Source organism: Panulirus ornatus, chromosome 31 (assembly GCF_036320965.1).
Source record: "Panulirus ornatus isolate Po-2019 chromosome 31, ASM3632096v1, whole genome shotgun sequence".
In the NCBI taxonomy this organism is placed as follows: domain Eukaryota; kingdom Metazoa; phylum Arthropoda; class Malacostraca; order Decapoda; family Palinuridae; genus Panulirus; species Panulirus ornatus.
In genome coordinates, this window is record NC_092254.1 from 12755165 (window position 1) to 12773061 (window position 17897).

The 17897-nt window shown below is 39.6% G+C and overlaps 2 protein-coding genes across 7 annotated transcripts in view; both read left to right on the top strand.

Moving 5' to 3' along the window:
* The window catches only part of LOC139758828 (uncharacterized), a 28859-nt gene extending 21830 nt beyond the window's left edge, over nucleotides 1–7029 (top strand). For all 6 annotated transcript variants that reach the window (XM_071680667.1, XM_071680666.1, XM_071680671.1 and 3 more), the window contains one exon: nucleotides 6778–7029. In XM_071680667.1, coding sequence (XP_071536768.1) covers nucleotides 6778–7014 — 237 coding nt within the window. In that variant the 3' untranslated portion in view covers nucleotides 7015–7029. The remainder of the gene's footprint in view (nucleotides 1–6777) is intronic.
* A 9755-nt stretch (nucleotides 7030–16784) lies between these two features.
* LOC139758830 (zinc finger MYM-type protein 4-like) overlaps nucleotides 16785–17897 on the top strand; it is a 58530-nt gene continuing 57417 nt past the window's right edge. Inside the window, exon 1 of the mRNA XM_071680674.1 lies at nucleotides 16785–16918. Within this exon, the coding sequence (XP_071536775.1) occupies nucleotides 16907–16918 (12 nt within the window). The 5' untranslated portion in view covers nucleotides 16785–16906. The remainder of the gene's footprint in view (nucleotides 16919–17897) is intronic.

The following is a 17897-nucleotide window of genomic DNA, read 5'->3' on the forward strand; positions in this document are numbered from 1 at the left end:
AGGAGTTTAGGCGAAACACACAATTCATTAAGAAGAAAATATAAAGATTTTGATATTTTTTTGGCACTTATTTATCAAAAATATATCGTTTTTGAAGCTTGGGGGATGGGGATGGATTGTTGGCAGTTAAGAGTTATTGCACAGAGTACCAAAGCTTCTCCATGGGTCATGCCATCTCTCTCTTTTTTAAACAAACCTAGCATTTATTTCTCCCTTGTTCTGATTACATCCATGTTCATTCAGATGCCCCAGCCTAAGATCTTGAGAATAAATCCTTGCATGGTTCTCATGTTTTCTGTTTTTTGAGTGTTGATACAAGAGGGAATGTCTTCTTTCCCCTGCTTTACTGCTGGTAGCTGCCTCTTATGATGCACAAGAGATATGTTGATAAAATTCTTACTCCCTAATAATTTATCACACGAGCCCAGAATTTTTTGAGGGTTTGTAATAGATATCTAAATTACAAGAATTATGTTGATAGTCCAACCTATAGAATCATAAAGGCCTGATGGTATGATTTGCCTATTAAGTCAAGCAAACGCACCTTTGACTTGACCATATTTAGTTCAGGAAATATTTTCAATAAACAAAGGGAAACAAATTTTTTGCATGAATAGTCAAAATGAAAATTACTATTTGGTGTGCTTCTTATCCTTACATTGGTCATACATTTTGTACAAGAATAGATTTGCCCTTTGATAGTCCAACCTATAGCATCATAAAGGCCTGATGGTATGATTTGCTTATTATGTAAGGCAAACAAACACACCTTTGACTTGACCACATTTAGTTCAGGAAATATTTTCATTAAACAAAGGGAAACAAAATTTTTTCCATGAATTGTCAAAATGAAAATTACTATTTTGTGTGCTTCTTATCCCTACATTGGTCATACATACAGAGGTATAAGTTTGTTGAGTATTCCTGGTAAATTATATGGGAGGGTATTGATTGAGAGGGTGAAGGCATGTACAGAGCATCAGATTGGGGAAGAGCAGTGTGGTTTCAGAAGTGGTAGAGGATGTGTGGATCAGGTGTTTGCTTTGAAGAATGTATGTGAGAAATACTTAGAAAAGCAAATGGATTTGTATGTAGCATTTATGGATCTGGAGAAGGCATATGATAGAGTTGATAGAGATGCTCTGTGGAAGGTATTAAGAATATATGGTGTGGGAGGAAAGTTGTTAGAAGCAGTGAAAAGTTTTTATCGAGGATGTAAGGCATGTGTACATGTAGGAAGAGAGGAAAGTGATTGGTTCTCAGTGAATGTAGGTTTGTGGCAGGGGTGTGTGATGTCTCCATGGTTGTTTAATTTGTTTATGGATGGGGTTGTTAGGGAGGTAAATGCAAGAGTTTTGGAAAGAGGGGCAAGTATGAAGTCTGTTGGGGATGAGAGAGCTTGGGAAGTGAGTCAGTTGTTCGCTGATGATACAGCACTGGTGGCTGATTCATGTGAGAAACTGCAGAAGCTGGTGACTGAGTTTGGTAAAGTGTGTGGAAGAAGAAAGTTAAGAGTAAATGTGAATAAGAGCAAGGTTATTAGGTACAGTAGGGTTGAGGGTCAAGTCAATTGGGAGGTGAGTTTGAATGGAGAAAAACTGGAGGAAGTGAAGTGTTTTAGATATCTGGGAGTGGATCTGGCAGCGGATGGAACCATGGAAGCGGAAGTGGATCATAGGGTGGGGGAGGGGGCGAAAATTCTGGGGGCCTTGAAGAATGTGTGGAAGTCGAGAACATTATCTCGGAAAGCAAAAATGGGTATGTTTGAAGGAATAGTGGTTCCAACAATGTTGTATGGTTGCGAGGCGTGGGCTATGGATAGAGTTGTGCGCAGGAGGATGGATGTGCTGGAAATGAGATGTTTGAGGACAATGTGTGGTGTGAGGTGGTTTGATCGAGTGAGTAACGTAAGGGTAAGAGAGATGTGTGGAAATAAAAAGAGCGTGGTTGAGAGAGCAGAAGAGGGTGTTTTGAAGTGGTTTGGGCACATGGAGAGAATGAGTGAGGAAAGATTGACCAAGAGGATATATGTGTCGGAGGTGGAGGGAACGAGGAGAAGAGGGAGACCAAATTGGAGGTGGAAAGATGGAGTGAAAAAGATTTTGTGTGATCGGGGCCTGAACATGCAGGAGGGTGAAAGGAGGGCAAAGAATAGAGTGAATTGGAGCGATGTGGTATACCGGGGTTGACGTGCTGTCAGTGGATTGAATCAAGGCATGTGAAGCGTCTGGGGTAAACCATGGAAAGCTGTGTAGGTATGTATATTTGCGTGTGTGGACGTATGTATATACATGTGTATGGGGGGGGGGTTGGGCCATTTCTTTCGTCTGTTTCCTTGCGCTACCTCGCAAACGCGGGAGACAGCGACAAAGTATAATAAAAAAAATAATAAAAAAATTTTACAAGAATAGATTTACCCTTTCTTTGGTCAGACTGACTCCTGCTAACACTGCATTATATATGAAAAGTATATTTTTTTATTTGTTTTTATTATACTTTGTTGCTGTCTCTTGCGTTAGCGAGGAAGCGCAAGGAAACAGATGAAAGAATGGCCCAACCCACCCACATACACATGTATATACATACATGTCCACACACGCACATATACATACACAGACATACACATATATACACATGTATATAATTCATACTTGCTGCCTTTATTCATTCCCGTCGCCACCCCACCACACATGAAATGACTATGAAAACCCCATCCCTCTGCATGTGCGCTAAGTAGCACTAGGAAAAAACAACAAAGGCCACATTTGTTCACACTCAGTCTCTAGCTTTCATGTATAATGCACCAAAACCACAGCTCCCTTTCCACATCCAGGCCCCACTAAAACTTTTCATGGTTTACCTCAAACGCTTCACATGCTCTGGTTCAATCCATTGACAGCACGTCGACCCTATTCCTTGCACAACTTTCACTCTCCTGCATGTTCAGGCCCCGATCACTCAAAATCTTTTTCACTCCATCTTTCCACCTCCAATTTGGTCTCCCACTTCTCGTTCCCTCCACCTCTGACACATGTATCCTCTTTGTCAATCTTTCCTCTCATTCTCTCCATGTGACCAAACCATTTCAAAACACCCTCTGCTGCTCTCTCAACTACACTCTTTTATTTCCACACATCTCTCTTACCCTTTCATTACTTACTCAATCAAACCACCTCACACCACATATTGTCCTCAAACATCTCATTTGCAACACATCCACCCTCCACACAAATCTATCTATAGCCCACGCCTCGCAACCATATAACATTGTTGGAACAAGTATTCCTTCAAACATACCCATTCTTCAACGCTCCCATAACTTTTGCCCCCTGCCCCACCCTATGACTCACTTCTGCTTACATGGTTCCATCTGCTGCCAAATCCACTCCCAGATATCTAAAACACTTCACTTTCTCCAGTTTTTCTCTATTCAAGCTTACCTCCCAATTGACTTGTCCATCAACCCTATTGTACCTTGCATTTATTCATGTTTACTCTCAGCTTTCTTCTTTCGCACACTTTACCAAACTCAGTCCCAAGCTTCTGCAGTTTCTCACCCGAATCAGCCACCAGCGCTGTATCATCAGCGAACAACAACTGACTCACTTCTCAAGCTCTCATCCACAACAGACTGCATACTTGCCCCTTTCTCCAAAACTCTTGCATTCACCTCCCTAACAACCCCATCCATAAACAAATTAAGCAACCATGGAGACATCACGCACCCCTGCCGCAAACCGACATTCATTGGCAACCAATCACTTTTCTCTCTTCCTACTTGTACCCATGCCTTACATCCTCGATAAAAACTATTCACTGCTTCTAACAACTTACCCCCCACACCATATATTCTTGATACCTTCCACAGAGCATCTCTGTCAACTCTGTCATATGCCTTCTCCAGATCCATAAATGCTACATACAAATCCATTTGCTTTTCTTCTGGCTGTTTTCTCTATTTGCTGACCAAGAAAGAACTTGCCACATAGTCTACATAGTACTCCTTTGTACAGCTGTCCATCCAAGCCACTTCTTCTGGTATTTTTAGCTGCAGTGTTTTCTCATATCACTTGCCATTGTATGTGTGGTAGGTTTAAGTCTCCATGAAAAATTATTATTAAGTGGGGTTTTCTAAGAAGATGAAAGGTTTCTATATATATTTGGTTTGTAAATTCTTGATGGCTTGTATCTGTTGGTATATGATAAATGCAAATTACCAAGTTTTGGCTTTCAGTCTTGATAATTCAAACATCTGTTATATCTTTCAAAGCTTTGAGGAGCTCACTTGTACAAGAGAATCTTTTACTTACAATCCAACTCTTCCACATCTTCTTCCAGATCTGTTATGTTTATATATTTAGGATCCAGACCTCCATCTTCATATGATCTTTAGTGTGAGTTTCTCTGAAAGTTGCAAATATTGCATTTGACTCTCAGAATGTCTCCGTGTTGGGGATTTTGTTTGTATCCAGTTATGAATGCTGGCATATGGGAAGGATGGTACACTTCTTTTTTCAGAGTTGTTTTGAGGGTTAACCCATATCCTTTTCATTATGCCCAGCTTTAGTACATTATGCTGAGCAAAATTTGTTGCTCTACATTTTCACACCCTCATTTCAATTCCCAGCTGAAATTTGACTGCATGCCTTATCTACAGATATCTCTAGGAACCTGATAACACTGTCACTACTATCAACAACATTTTCTATTACTGTTTGGAAATATGTCATTGTTCAAACATTTCAAAACTGCATGCAAAGGAATAGTATTAATTCAATAATAAACACTCAGAAAAAACAAGAAATTAGCTCTTTCTTTGAAAGATGAATGTATGAGAGAATTGATTATGAAAATAAACCTTGAGTGTTAGTTGGAAGATTGATAGGTGATTTGGTTAATAAAAAAGTAAAAAAAATCTTGAGATTGTGATTCAAACTTAAGGCCTGATGCACACTATATCTCTGCTCCTGGTCCATTCATGGTTCACTCTTGCTCTGGTTGAATATTACATGTATTTCAATGGGGGCATGCACACTATTGCTTATGGTTAGCTTTCGCTCCAGTCATGCACGAGCAACGGTCATCCAAAAGATATTTTGAGTGGAGAAGGAGTGGACCATGACCAGAGCAAGAGTGACAGTGTGCATTACCCAACACTCTCGCTTCAGTCTTGGCCTGGTCATCATTGAGATGGAAGGCTGTCCCTCCATCCTTCTCCATGAGCCCCAAGAAACCAGCCATAAGGGATTATGAAAGAATTTGCTCTCAATATCAATCAGATTGGGATAGAGGTTGTGAAATTCCCCTTCAATTTTCCTCTCCTGCAATGTTGGCTGGAGGCAGCCAAGTTCTTTCTTTCCTATTTTGTTTGTTTGTTTCTTCCTCTCTATCCAGGGCTATGTTGATCATAGCCAACTTAGACGAAGAAAAATCCATCTTCGCCCAATGCCAGATGCACTGACACGAGACAGCTTGGGACAAAAGTGGACTGGGATGACAAGTTGCTTGAGCATGAGTGGAGTAGTAAGTGTGCATTACCCATGAATGTGAGTGGAGCAAGAGCATTCTGTGAGGGGAGGGGGACAGTAGATATAGTGTGTATCAGGCCTAAGAAGTAAAGATTTTTTTGTAATAGAAAACAATAAAGCAAACTGTGTCAGCATTAAAGAATGAATTTCATTTTGTATTAAAACTGTAAATAATTCAGAAAGAAGAATGGACGGTCTCTGCAGAATGGAGGTTCATAGAGTCACATTTTGCAGTAGCAACATCAGAGCACTGGGGTAAAAATGTGTAGAATAACGCTAAGTTTTTGCTATGTTGACAGATTTGAAGAAAATTCAGATTTTATATTCTTTTCGGTTAATAATAAAGTATTTAGGTTTATTGTAAGGATTTTCTGATATAATGTTTATATGATATCAAAGCAATACAGCATTAGATTCATACTGTATTGCAGCCACTGATAGTCACCTTATAAGGAGCACCAAGTTTTCACATTCTTAATGTCATGAAAAATATGATCGACTTGTTATAATTGTTAAGTAATGTAATGGTCAGATACATCAACAAACGTATATATATGACATCCTGAGGTGGATAAACTTTCTTTTGAAGGCTTGACAAACCATTCTTTTAAAGGAGATTCCTAACATTATCTCCTTAAGGCTGGAGAAGCATATATTTTAGAAAAATGAAAACCCTACAGATTGTGTTCACCAAGAAAGAGTTCACTAGAAAGATCATGAATGTTTGTAATGTGATTAGAAAAAAAATATGATCTTTTGGAAGGCAAAGCAGTGACAGACAGAAACCTAGAGCTTTTTAGCATCGCATGATGCCAGTGACTTGAGGCTATAAGTTTGTTAGACTCCTGTGTATTTAAAGGTTTATCTGTAATGAGAAACAAGAGTGGAAGGGAATTAATGTGAAGAAAAAAGTGAAAGACTAACAGAATAAATGTTTGATTGTAATAATTAGGAGATGGTAAGACTAACCTGTTGGCATTGTTTTAATGAGAATAAAAAAAAAAAAAAGTGATATTATACTAAGAAGTCATGACATTTTGGGTGTAAGATAGTCTGTGCTCTGCTGTAACACACAATTCAGGATGCTTCTGCTACCCAAGTTCTCAAACTCAGAAGTATTACTGGTAAATGTTAGGACTTAAGTCTTATTTATGATGTGGATAGTATTAGGCAGAGATAGATAGATATGTTATACATTTCTTGTTTGATGTTTTGATATTAATGAGGATAATTTTGTACTTATTGGCAGGAGGTAGCAAAGGATACTGGGACCAATGATGAGGCAACCTGCCCTCCTAAGTGTGTGTATCATGTTCTTCGGAGTATATTAACAGTGAATAGGGAGTGTGTCATGTGTGGCAAGGTATGTATATTATTATTATTATTATTATTATTATTATTATTATTATTATTATTATTATTATTATTATTAATACTATTATCATACAACCCCAGGACCCCATTTGTGGGGCTTCTGCAGCTTTGAGGTTGCACTTTATACAGCAACTGGGAAATGATGGACTCTTTGGAGTGAGAGGGTCCTTAACGAGACTTAAGTCTTGTACATTTTTGACGATGATACGGCCTTGTCATAGGGGACTTTTTGTTCATAACATAACCACTTCGAAGAGCAGTCTGGTAACACTTCATAAATGATTAGTAAGATTGGTAAATTGAAACATTTTCTGTACTCAGTATATTTTCTCACTTTCAGACTGAGCCCTGTGAGCATCTGAGAAAATACTTGCTCACAGGTGGGTGAAAACACTGTTGTACTGCCTAATTCTATCTGGATTTCGTTCTTTTTCACTCACCATAATATTATATATCTATTATTATTTTTATATACTTTGTCGCTGTCTCCGGTGTTGGTGAGGTAGTGCAAGGAAACAGACGAAAGAATGGCCCAACCCACCCACATACATATGTATATACATACACGTCCACTCACGCACATATACACACCTATACATTTCAACGTATACATACATATACATACACAGACATATACATATATACACATGTACGCAGTTCATACTCGCTGCCTTTATTCATTCCTGTCGCCACCCCACCACACATGAAATGACAACAACTCCCCCCACACGCATGTGAGGTAGCGCTAGGAAAAGACAACAAAGGCCACATTTGTTCACACTCAGTCTCTAGCTTTCATGTATAATGCACCGAAATCACAGCTCCTTTTCCACATCCAGGCCCCACAAAACTTTCCATGGTTTACCCCAGATGATTCACATGCCCTGGTTCAATCCACTGACAGCACGTCGACCCCAGTATACCACATCATTCCAGTTCACTCTATTCCTTGCACACCTTTCACCCTCCTGCATGCTCAGGCCCTGATTGCTCAAAATCTTTTTCACTCCATTCTTCCACCTCCAATTTGGTCTCCCACCTCTCCTAGTTCCCTCCACCTCTGACACATATATCCCCTTTGTCAATCTTTCCTTACTCATTCTCTCCATGTGACCAAACCATTTCAGTACACCCTCTTCTGCTCTCTCAACCACACTCTTTTTAATACCACACATCTCTCTTACCCTTTCATTACTTACTTGATTAAACCACCTCACACCACATATTGTCTTTAAACATCTCATTTCCAGCATATCCACCCTCCTCCACACAACCCTATCTATAGCCCACACTTCACAACCATATAGCATTGTTGGAACCACTATTCCTTCAAATATACTTATATTTGCTCATCTAGATGTTCTAACCATCCACACACTCTTCAACGCTCCCAGAACTTTCACCCCCTCCCCCACCCTGTGATTCACTTCCACTTCCATGGTTCCATCTGTTGCCAAATCCACTCGTAGATACCTAAAACACTTCACTTCCTCCAGTTTTTCTCCATTAAACTTACCTCCCAATTGACTTGTCTCTCAACCCTACTGTACCTAATAACCTTGCTCTTATTCGTATTTACTCTCGGCTTTCTTCTTTCACCCACTTTACCAAACTCAGTTACCAGCTTCTGCAGTTTCTCACCCGAATCATCCACCAGCGCTGTATCATCAGCTAACAACAAACTCCCTTCCCAAGCCCTCTCATCCACAATAGACTGTATACTTGCCACTCTCTCCAAAACTCTTGCATTCACCTCCGTAACAACCTTATCCATAAACAAATTAAACAACCTTGGAGACATCACGCAACCCTGCCGCAAACCGACATTCACTGAGAACCAATCACTTTCCTCTCTTCCTACTCGTACACATGCCTTACATCCTCGATAAAAACTTTTCACTGCTTCTAATAACTTGCCTCCCACACCATATACTCTTAATCCCTTCCACAGAGCATCTCTATCAACTCTATCATATGCCTTCCCCAAATCCATAAATGCTACATACAAATCCATTTGTTATCCATAAACAAATTAAACAACCTTGGAGTCATCACGCACCCCTGCCACAAACCGACATTCACTGAGAACCAATCACTTTCCTCTCTTCCTACTCATACACATGCCTTACATCCTCGATAAAAGCTTTTCACTGCTTCTAATAACTTGCCTCCCACACCATATACTCTTAATCCCTTCCACAGAGTATCTCTATCAACTCTATCATATGCCTTCCCCAAATCCATAAATGCTACATTCATATCCATTTGTCTTTCTCACATACATTCTTCAAAGCAAACACCTGATCCACACATCCTCTACCACTTCTGAAACCACACTGCTCTTCCCCAATCTGATGCTCTGTACATGCCTTCACCCTCTCAATCAATACTCTCCCATATAATTTCCCAGGATTACTCAACAAACTTATACCTCTGCAATTTGAACACTCACCTTTGTCCCCTTTCCCTTTGTACAGTGGCACTATGCATGCATTCTGCTAATCCTCAGTCACTTCACCATGAGTCATACATGCATTAAATAATCTTACCAACCAGTCAACAACACAGTCACCCCCTTTATTATTTGTTATACTTAATTGTTGTCTCATGTCAGCAAGATATCCCAAGGAAACAGACGAGGAATGGCCCAACCCACCCACATACACACTTATATACATAAATGCCCATACATGCACATATACATACATATACATTTCAACGTATACATACATTTACATAGACATATACGTATATACACATGTACATATACTGTGCTGCCTTCATCCATTCCTGTTGCCATCCCACCACACATGAAATAGCATTGGTACCCCCTACTTCAGCGAGGTAGCACCAGGAAAACAGACTAAAAAAAGGCCACATTCATTCACACTCAGTCTCTAGCTGTCATGTGTAATGCACCGAAACCACAGCTCCCTCTCCACTTCCAGGCCCCACAGACCTTTCCGTGGTGTATCTCAGACGTTTCATAGGCCCTGGTTTAGTACATTGACAGCACGTTAACCCCAGTATACCACATCATTCCAGTTCACTCTATTCCTTGCACACCTGTCACTCTCCTGTATGTTCAGGCCCCAATCGCTCAAATCTTTTTCACGCAGTCCATCCACCTCCAATTTGGTCTCCCACTTTTCCTTGTTCCCTCCACCTCTGACACATTTATCTTTGTCATTCTTACATCTTATTCTTTCCATATGTCCATACCCTTTCAACACACCCTCCTCTGTTCTCACAACTGTACTTTTTTTTTTTCCTCAATTCTCTGTTAACCTTTCATTGCCTACTTGATCAGACCACCTCACACCACATACTGTCCTCATACATTTAATTTCCAACACATCCACCCTATTCCGCACACCCCTATCTATAGCCCATGCCTTGCAACCATATAAAAGTGTTGGAACTACTATTCCTTTAAACCTACTCATTTTTGCTCTGAGATAAAGTTCTCACCCTCCACACATTCTTCATCGCTCTAAGAACCTTCGCTCCCTCCCCCACCCTGTGACTCACCTCTGCTTCCATGGTTCCGTTTGCTGCTACGTTCACTCCCAGATATCTAAAACACTTCACTTCCTCTAATGTTTCTCCATCCAAACTTACACCCCAATTAACTTGTCCCTCAACCCTATTGAACCTAATAACCTTGCTCTTATTTACATTTACTCTAAACTTTCTCCTTTCACATACTTTTCCATACTCAGTCACTAAATGATGCAGTTTTTCACTTGAATCAGCAAGCCCTGTCATCCCAACAGACTGCATTTATAATTTTTTTTTTACTATAATTGATTGCCGTTCCCCACGTCAGAGGTAGCGCCATGAAACAGATGAAGAATGGCTCATCCACTCGTATACCAAAGTGGAGGGGGAAGGATGGAGTGAAAAAGATTTTGAGTGATTGTGGCCTGAACATACAAGAGGGTGAAAGGCGTGCAAGGAATAGAGTGAATTGGAATGATGTGGTATACCGGGGCTGACATGCTGTCAATGGATTGAACCAGGGCAGGTGAAGCATCTGGGGTAAACCATGGAAAGTTTTGTGGGCCCTGGATGTGGAAAGGGAGCTGTGGTTTGGGTGCATTACACATGACAGCTAGAGACTGAGTGTGAACGAATGTGGCCTTGGTTGTTGTTTCCTGATGCTACCTCGCATGAACACGGGGGAGGGAGTTGTCATTTCATGTGTGGCTGGGTGGCGGCAGGAATGGATGAAGGCAGCATGTATGAATATGTACATGTGTATATATGTATATGTATGTATACATCGAAATGTATAAGTATGTATATGTGTGTGTGTGGGCATTATGTATATACATGAGTATGTGGGTGGGTTGGGTCATTCTTTCGTCTGTTTCCTTGCGCTACCTCACTAACGCAGGAGACAGCGTCAAAGTATAATGAATATATATATATATATATATATATATATATATATATATATATATATATATATATATATATATATATAGTTAGTGCATAGTGCCATTGTACAAAGGCAAAGGGGATAAGAGTGAGTGCTCAAATTACAGAGGTATAAGTTTGTTGAGTATTCCTGGTAAATTATATGGGAGGATATTGATTGAGAGGGTGAAGGCATGTACAGAGCATCAGATTGGGGAAGAGCAGTGTGGTTTCAGAAGTGGTAGAGGATGTGTGGATCAGGTGTGTGCTTTGAAGAATGTATGTGAGAAATACTTAGAAAAGCAAATGGATTTGTATGTAGTATTTATGGATCTGGAGAAGGCATATGATAGAGTTGATAGAGATGCTCTGTGGAAGGTATTAAGAATATATGGTGTGGGAGGCAAGTTGTTAGAAGCAGTGAAAAGTTTTTATCGAGGATGTAAGGCATGTGTACGTGTAGGAAGAGAGGAAAGTGATTGGTTCTCAGTGAATGTAGGTTTGCGGCAGGGGTGTGTGATGTCTCCATGGTTGTTTAATTTGTTTATGGATGGGGTTGTTAGAGAGGTGAATGCAAGAGTTTTGGAAAGAGGGGCAAGTATGAAGTCTTGGGGATGAGAGAGCTTGGGAAGTGAGTCAGTTGTTGTTCGCTGATGATACAGCGCTGGTGGCTGATTCATGTGAGAAACTGCAGAAGCTGGCGACTGAGTTTGGTAAAGTGTGTGAAAGAAGAAAGTTAAGAGTAAATGTGAATAAGAGCAAGGTTATTAGGTACAGTAGGGTTGAGGGTCAAGTCAATTGGGAGGTGAGTTTGAATGGAGAAAAACTGGAGGAAGTGAAGTGTTTTAGATATCTGGGAGTGGATCTGGCAGCGGATGGGAAACCCTGGAAGCGGAAATGGATCATAGGGGTAAAACCATGGAAAGTTTTGTGGGGCTTGAAATGGAAAGGGAGCTGTGTTTTCAGTGCATTACACATGACAGCTAGAGACTGAGTGTGATGTGAACAAATGTGGCCTTTTTTTGTCTTTTTCCCAGTGCTGCCTTGGGGGGGTGGGGGTGTGTTTGCTATTTTCATGTGGGCAGGGAGCGACAGGAATGGATGAAGGCAGCAAGCATGAATATGTGCATGTTATATATGTATATGTCTGTGTAGGTATATGTATGAAAAGGTTGAAATATAAGGTATTGTATACGACGTGTGTGGACATTTAGGGATATGCATGTTTATGTGGGTGGGGTTTTACCATTTTTTCGTCTGTTTCCTTGCGCTACATCCTAACATTGGAGATGGTGATTAAGTATAAAAAAAAAAAAAAAAAATATATATAAATATATAATATATATATATATATATTATATATATATATTATATAATTATATAAAATTATTATTATTTTGCTTTTTTCCTTTCCCCATTTTCAGGGACGCCAAAAATAGACGAAAGAAATCCCCCCCCCCTCACATGGTATATAAAGCCACAACCCAAATATTTTTTTACTACCAGCTTTCCAAGGGTTTTAATGCCAAACCTTTTTCTCCCTTTCCAAAATCAACCCCTAAACCCATGTTTTCCCAAATTACTTAACCTTTCCCTTTTCAACCCTCCCGCATGTTTTGGCCCCCCTTAACCAAAAACTTTTTTCCCCCAATCTTTCCCCTTTCTTTTTCCCCCTTCTCCTTTCCCCCCTCCCCCTTTCCATCCCCTTTAATCTTTTCAATCTTTTTCCTTTACTCATTCTCTCCCAAAGTGCCAAACCCTTTTAAAAACCCTCTTCTCTCTCTCAACCACCTCTTTTAATTCCAACATCCTCATACCCTTACTTAAATAAAAACGATCAAACCACCTCACACCCACATTGTCCTTAAACATCTCATTTCCAACACATCCATCCTCCTGCCGCACAACCCTATCATAGCCCACACCTGCAACAATATAACATTTTGGAACCACTATTCCTTCAAACAAAACCCATTTTTGCCCAGATAATTTCTCGCCCTTTTTACACATCTTCAACCCCCAGAATTTTGCCCCCTCCCCCACCCTATGATCCCCTTCCGCTTCCATGGCCTGCCAATTCCCCACCCAGATATCTAAAACACTTTATTCCTCCAGTTTTTCTCCATTCAAACTAAACCCCCAATTTTCCCTTGCCCTCAACCCTACTGAACCTAATAACCTTGCTCTATTTACATTTACTCTTACTTTTTCTTTCCCCACACTTTTCCAAACTCAGTCACCAGCTTCTGCAGTTTTCTCACCCGAATCACCACCAGCGCGTATCATCAGCAACATGACTCACTTTCCCCAAACCCTCTCATACCAAAAAGACTTCATACTTGCCCCCCTCTTCCAAAACTCTTGCATTTACCTCCCTAACAACCCCATCCATAAACAAATTAAGCAACCATGGAGACATCACGCACCCCTGCCGCAAACCGACATTCATTGGCAACCAATCACTTTTCTCTCTTCCTACTTGTACCCATGCCTTACATCCTCGATAAAAACTATTCACTGCTTCTAACAACTTACCCCCCACACCATATATTCTTGATACCTTCCACAGAGCATCTCTGTCAACTCTGTCATATGCCTTCTCCAGATCCATAAATGCTACATACAAATCCATTTGCTTTTCTTCTGGCTGTTTTCTCTATTTGCTGACCAAGAAAGAACTTGCCACATAGTCTACATAGTACTCCTTTGTACAGCTGTCCATCCAAGCCACTTCTTCTGGTATTTTTAGCTGCAGTGTTTTCTCATATCACTTGCCATTGTATGTGTGGGTAGGTTTAAGTCTCCATGAAAAATTATTATTAAGTGGGGTTTTCTAAGAAGATGAAAGGTTTCTATATATATTTGGTTTGTAAATTCTTGATGGCTTGTATCTGTTGGTATATGATAAATGCAAATTACCAAGTTTTGGCTTTCAGTCTTGATAATTCAAACATCTGTTATATCTTTCAAAGCTTTGAGGAGCTCACTTGTACAAGAGAATCTTTTACTTACAATCCAACTCTTCCACATCTTCTTCCAGATCTGTTATGTTTATATATTTAGGATCCAGACCTCCATCTTCATATGATCTTTAGTGTGAGTTTCTCTGAAAGTTGCAAATATTGCATTTGACTCTCAGAATGTCTCCCGTGTTGGGGATTTTGTTTGTATCCAGTTATGAATGCTGGCATATGGGAAGGATGGTACACTTCTTTTTTCAGAGTTGTTTTGAGGGTTAACCCATATCCTTTTCATTATGCCCAGCTTTAGTACATTATGCTGAGCAAAATTTGTTGCTCTACATTTTCACACCCTCATTTCAATTCCCAGCTGAAATTTGACTGCATGCCTTATCTACAGATATCTCTAGGAACCTGATAACACTGTCACTACTATCAACAACATTTTCTATTACTGTTTGGAAATATGTCATTGTTCAAACATTTCAAAACTGCATGCAAAGGAATAGTATTAATTCAATAATAAACACTCAGAAAAAACAAGAAATTAGCTCTTTCTTTGAAAGATGAATGTATGAGAGAATTGATTATGAAAATAAACCTTGAGTGTTAGTTGGAAGATTGATAGGTGATTTGGTTAATAAAAAAGTAAAAAAAATCTTGAGATTGTGATTCAAACTTAAGGCCTGATGCACACTATATCTCTGCTCCTGGTCCATTCATGGTTCACTCTTGCTCTGGTTGAATATTACATGTATTTCAATGGGGGCATGCACACTATTGCTTATGGTTAGCTTTCGCTCCAGTCATGCACGAGCAACGGTCATCCAAAAGATATTTTGAGTGGAGAAGGAGTGGACCATGACCAGAGCAAGAGTGACAGTGTGCATTACCCAACACTCTCGCTTCAGTCTTGGCCTGGTCATCATTGAGATGGAAGGCTGTCCCTCCATCCTTCTCCATGAGCCCCAAGAAACCAGCCATAAGGGATTATGAAAGAATTTGCTCTCAATATCAATCAGATTGGGATAGAGGTTGTGAAATTCCCCTTCAATTTTCCTCTCCTGCAATGTTGGCTGGAGGCAGCCAAGTTCTTTCTTTCCTATTTTGTTTGTTTGTTTCTTCCTCTCTATCCAGGGCTATGTTGATCATAGCCAACTTAGACGAAGAAAAATCCATCTTCGCCCAATGCCAGATGCACTGACACGAGACAGCTTGGGACAAAAGTGGACTGGGATGACAAGTTGCTTGAGCATGAGTGGAGTAGTAAGTGTGCATTACCCATGAATGTGAGTGGAGCAAGAGCATTCTGTGAGGGGAGGGGGACAGTAGATATAGTGTGTATCAGGCCTAAGAAGTAAAGATTTTTTTGTAATAGAAAACAATAAAGCAAACTGTGTCAGCATTAAAGAATGAATTTCATTTTGTATTAAAACTGTAAATAATTCAGAAAGAAGAATGGACGGTCTCTGCAGAATGGAGGTTCATAGAGTCACATTTTGCAGTAGCAACATCAGAGCACTGGGGTAAAAATGTGTAGAATAACGCTAAGTTTTTGCTATGTTGACAGATTTGAAGAAAATTCAGATTTTATATTCTTTTCGGTTAATAATAAAGTATTTAGGTTTATTGTAAGGATTTTCTGATATAATGTTTATATGATATCAAAGCAATACAGCATTAGATTCATACTGTATTGCAGCCACTGATAGTCACCTTATAAGGAGCACCAAGTTTTCACATTCTTAATGTCATGAAAAATATGATCGACTTGTTATAATTGTTAAGTAATGTAATGGTCAGATACATCAACAAACGTATATATATGACATCCTGAGGTGGATAAACTTTCTTTTGAAGGCTTGACAAACCATTCTTTTAAAGGAGATTCCTAACATTATCTCCTTAAGGCTGGAGAAGCATATATTTTAGAAAAATGAAAACCCTACAGATTGTGTTCACCAAGAAAGAGTTCACTAGAAAGATCATGAATGTTTGTAATGTGATTAGAAAAAAAATATGATCTTTTGGAAGGCAAAGCAGTGACAGACAGAAACCTAGAGCTTTTTAGCATCGCATGATGCCAGTGACTTGAGGCTATAAGTTTGTTAGACTCCTGTGTATTTAAAGGTTTATCTGTAATGAGAAACAAGAGTGGAAGGGAATTAATGTGAAGAAAAAAGTGAAAGACTAACAGAATAAATGTTTGATTGTAATAATTAGGAGATGGTAAGACTAACCTGTTGGCATTGTTTTAATGAGAATAAAAAAAAAAAAAAGTGATATTATACTAAGAAGTCATGACATTTTGGGTGTAAGATAGTCTGTGCTCTGCTGTAACACACAATTCAGGATGCTTCTGCTACCCAAGTTCTCAAACTCAGAAGTATTACTGGTAAATGTTAGGACTTAAGTCTTATTTATGATGTGGATAGTATTAGGCAGAGATAGATAGATATGTTATACATTTCTTGTTTGATGTTTTGATATTAATGAGGATAATTTTGTACTTATTGGCAGGAGGTAGCAAAGGATACTGGGACCAATGATGAGGCAACCTGCCCTCCTAAGTGTGTGTATCATGTTCTTCGGAGTATATTAACAGTGAATAGGGAGTGTGTCATGTGTGGCAAGGTATGTATATTATTATTATTATTATTATTATTATTATTATTATTATTATTATTATTATTATTATTATTAATACTATTATCATACAACCCCAGGACCCCATTTGTGGGGCTTCTGCAGCTTTGAGGTTGCACTTTATACAGCAACTGGGAAATGATGGACTCTTTGGAGTGAGAGGGTCCTTAACGAGACTTAAGTCTTGTACATTTTTGACGATGATACGGCCTTGTCATAGGGGACTTTTTGTTCATAACATAACCACTTCGAAGAGCAGTCTGGTAACACTTCATAAATGATTAGTAAGATTGGTAAATTGAAACATTTTCTGTACTCAGTATATTTTCTCACTTTCAGACTGAGCCCTGTGAGCATCTGAGAAAATACTTGCTCACAGGTGGGTGAAAACACTGTTGTACTGCCTAATTCTATCTGGATTTCGTTCTTTTTCACTCACCATAATATTATATATCTATTATTATTTTTATATACTTTGTCGCTGTCTCCGGTGTTGGTGAGGTAGTGCAAGGAAACAGACGAAAGAATGGCCCAACCCACCCACATACATATGTATATACATACACGTCCACTCACGCACATATACACACCTATACATTTCAACGTATACATACATATACATACACAGACATATACATATATACACATGTACGCAGTTCATACTCGCTGCCTTTATTCATTCCTGTCGCCACCCCACCACACATGAAATGACAACAACTCCCCCCACACGCATGTGAGGTAGCGCTAGGAAAAGACAACAAAGGCCACATTTGTTCACACTCAGTCTCTAGCTTTCATGTATAATGCACCGAAATCACAGCTCCTTTTCCACATCCAGGCCCCACAAAACTTTCCATGGTTTACCCCAGATGATTCACATGCCCTGGTTCAATCCACTGACAGCACGTCGACCCCAGTATACCACATCATTCCAGTTCACTCTATTCCTTGCACACCTTTCACCCTC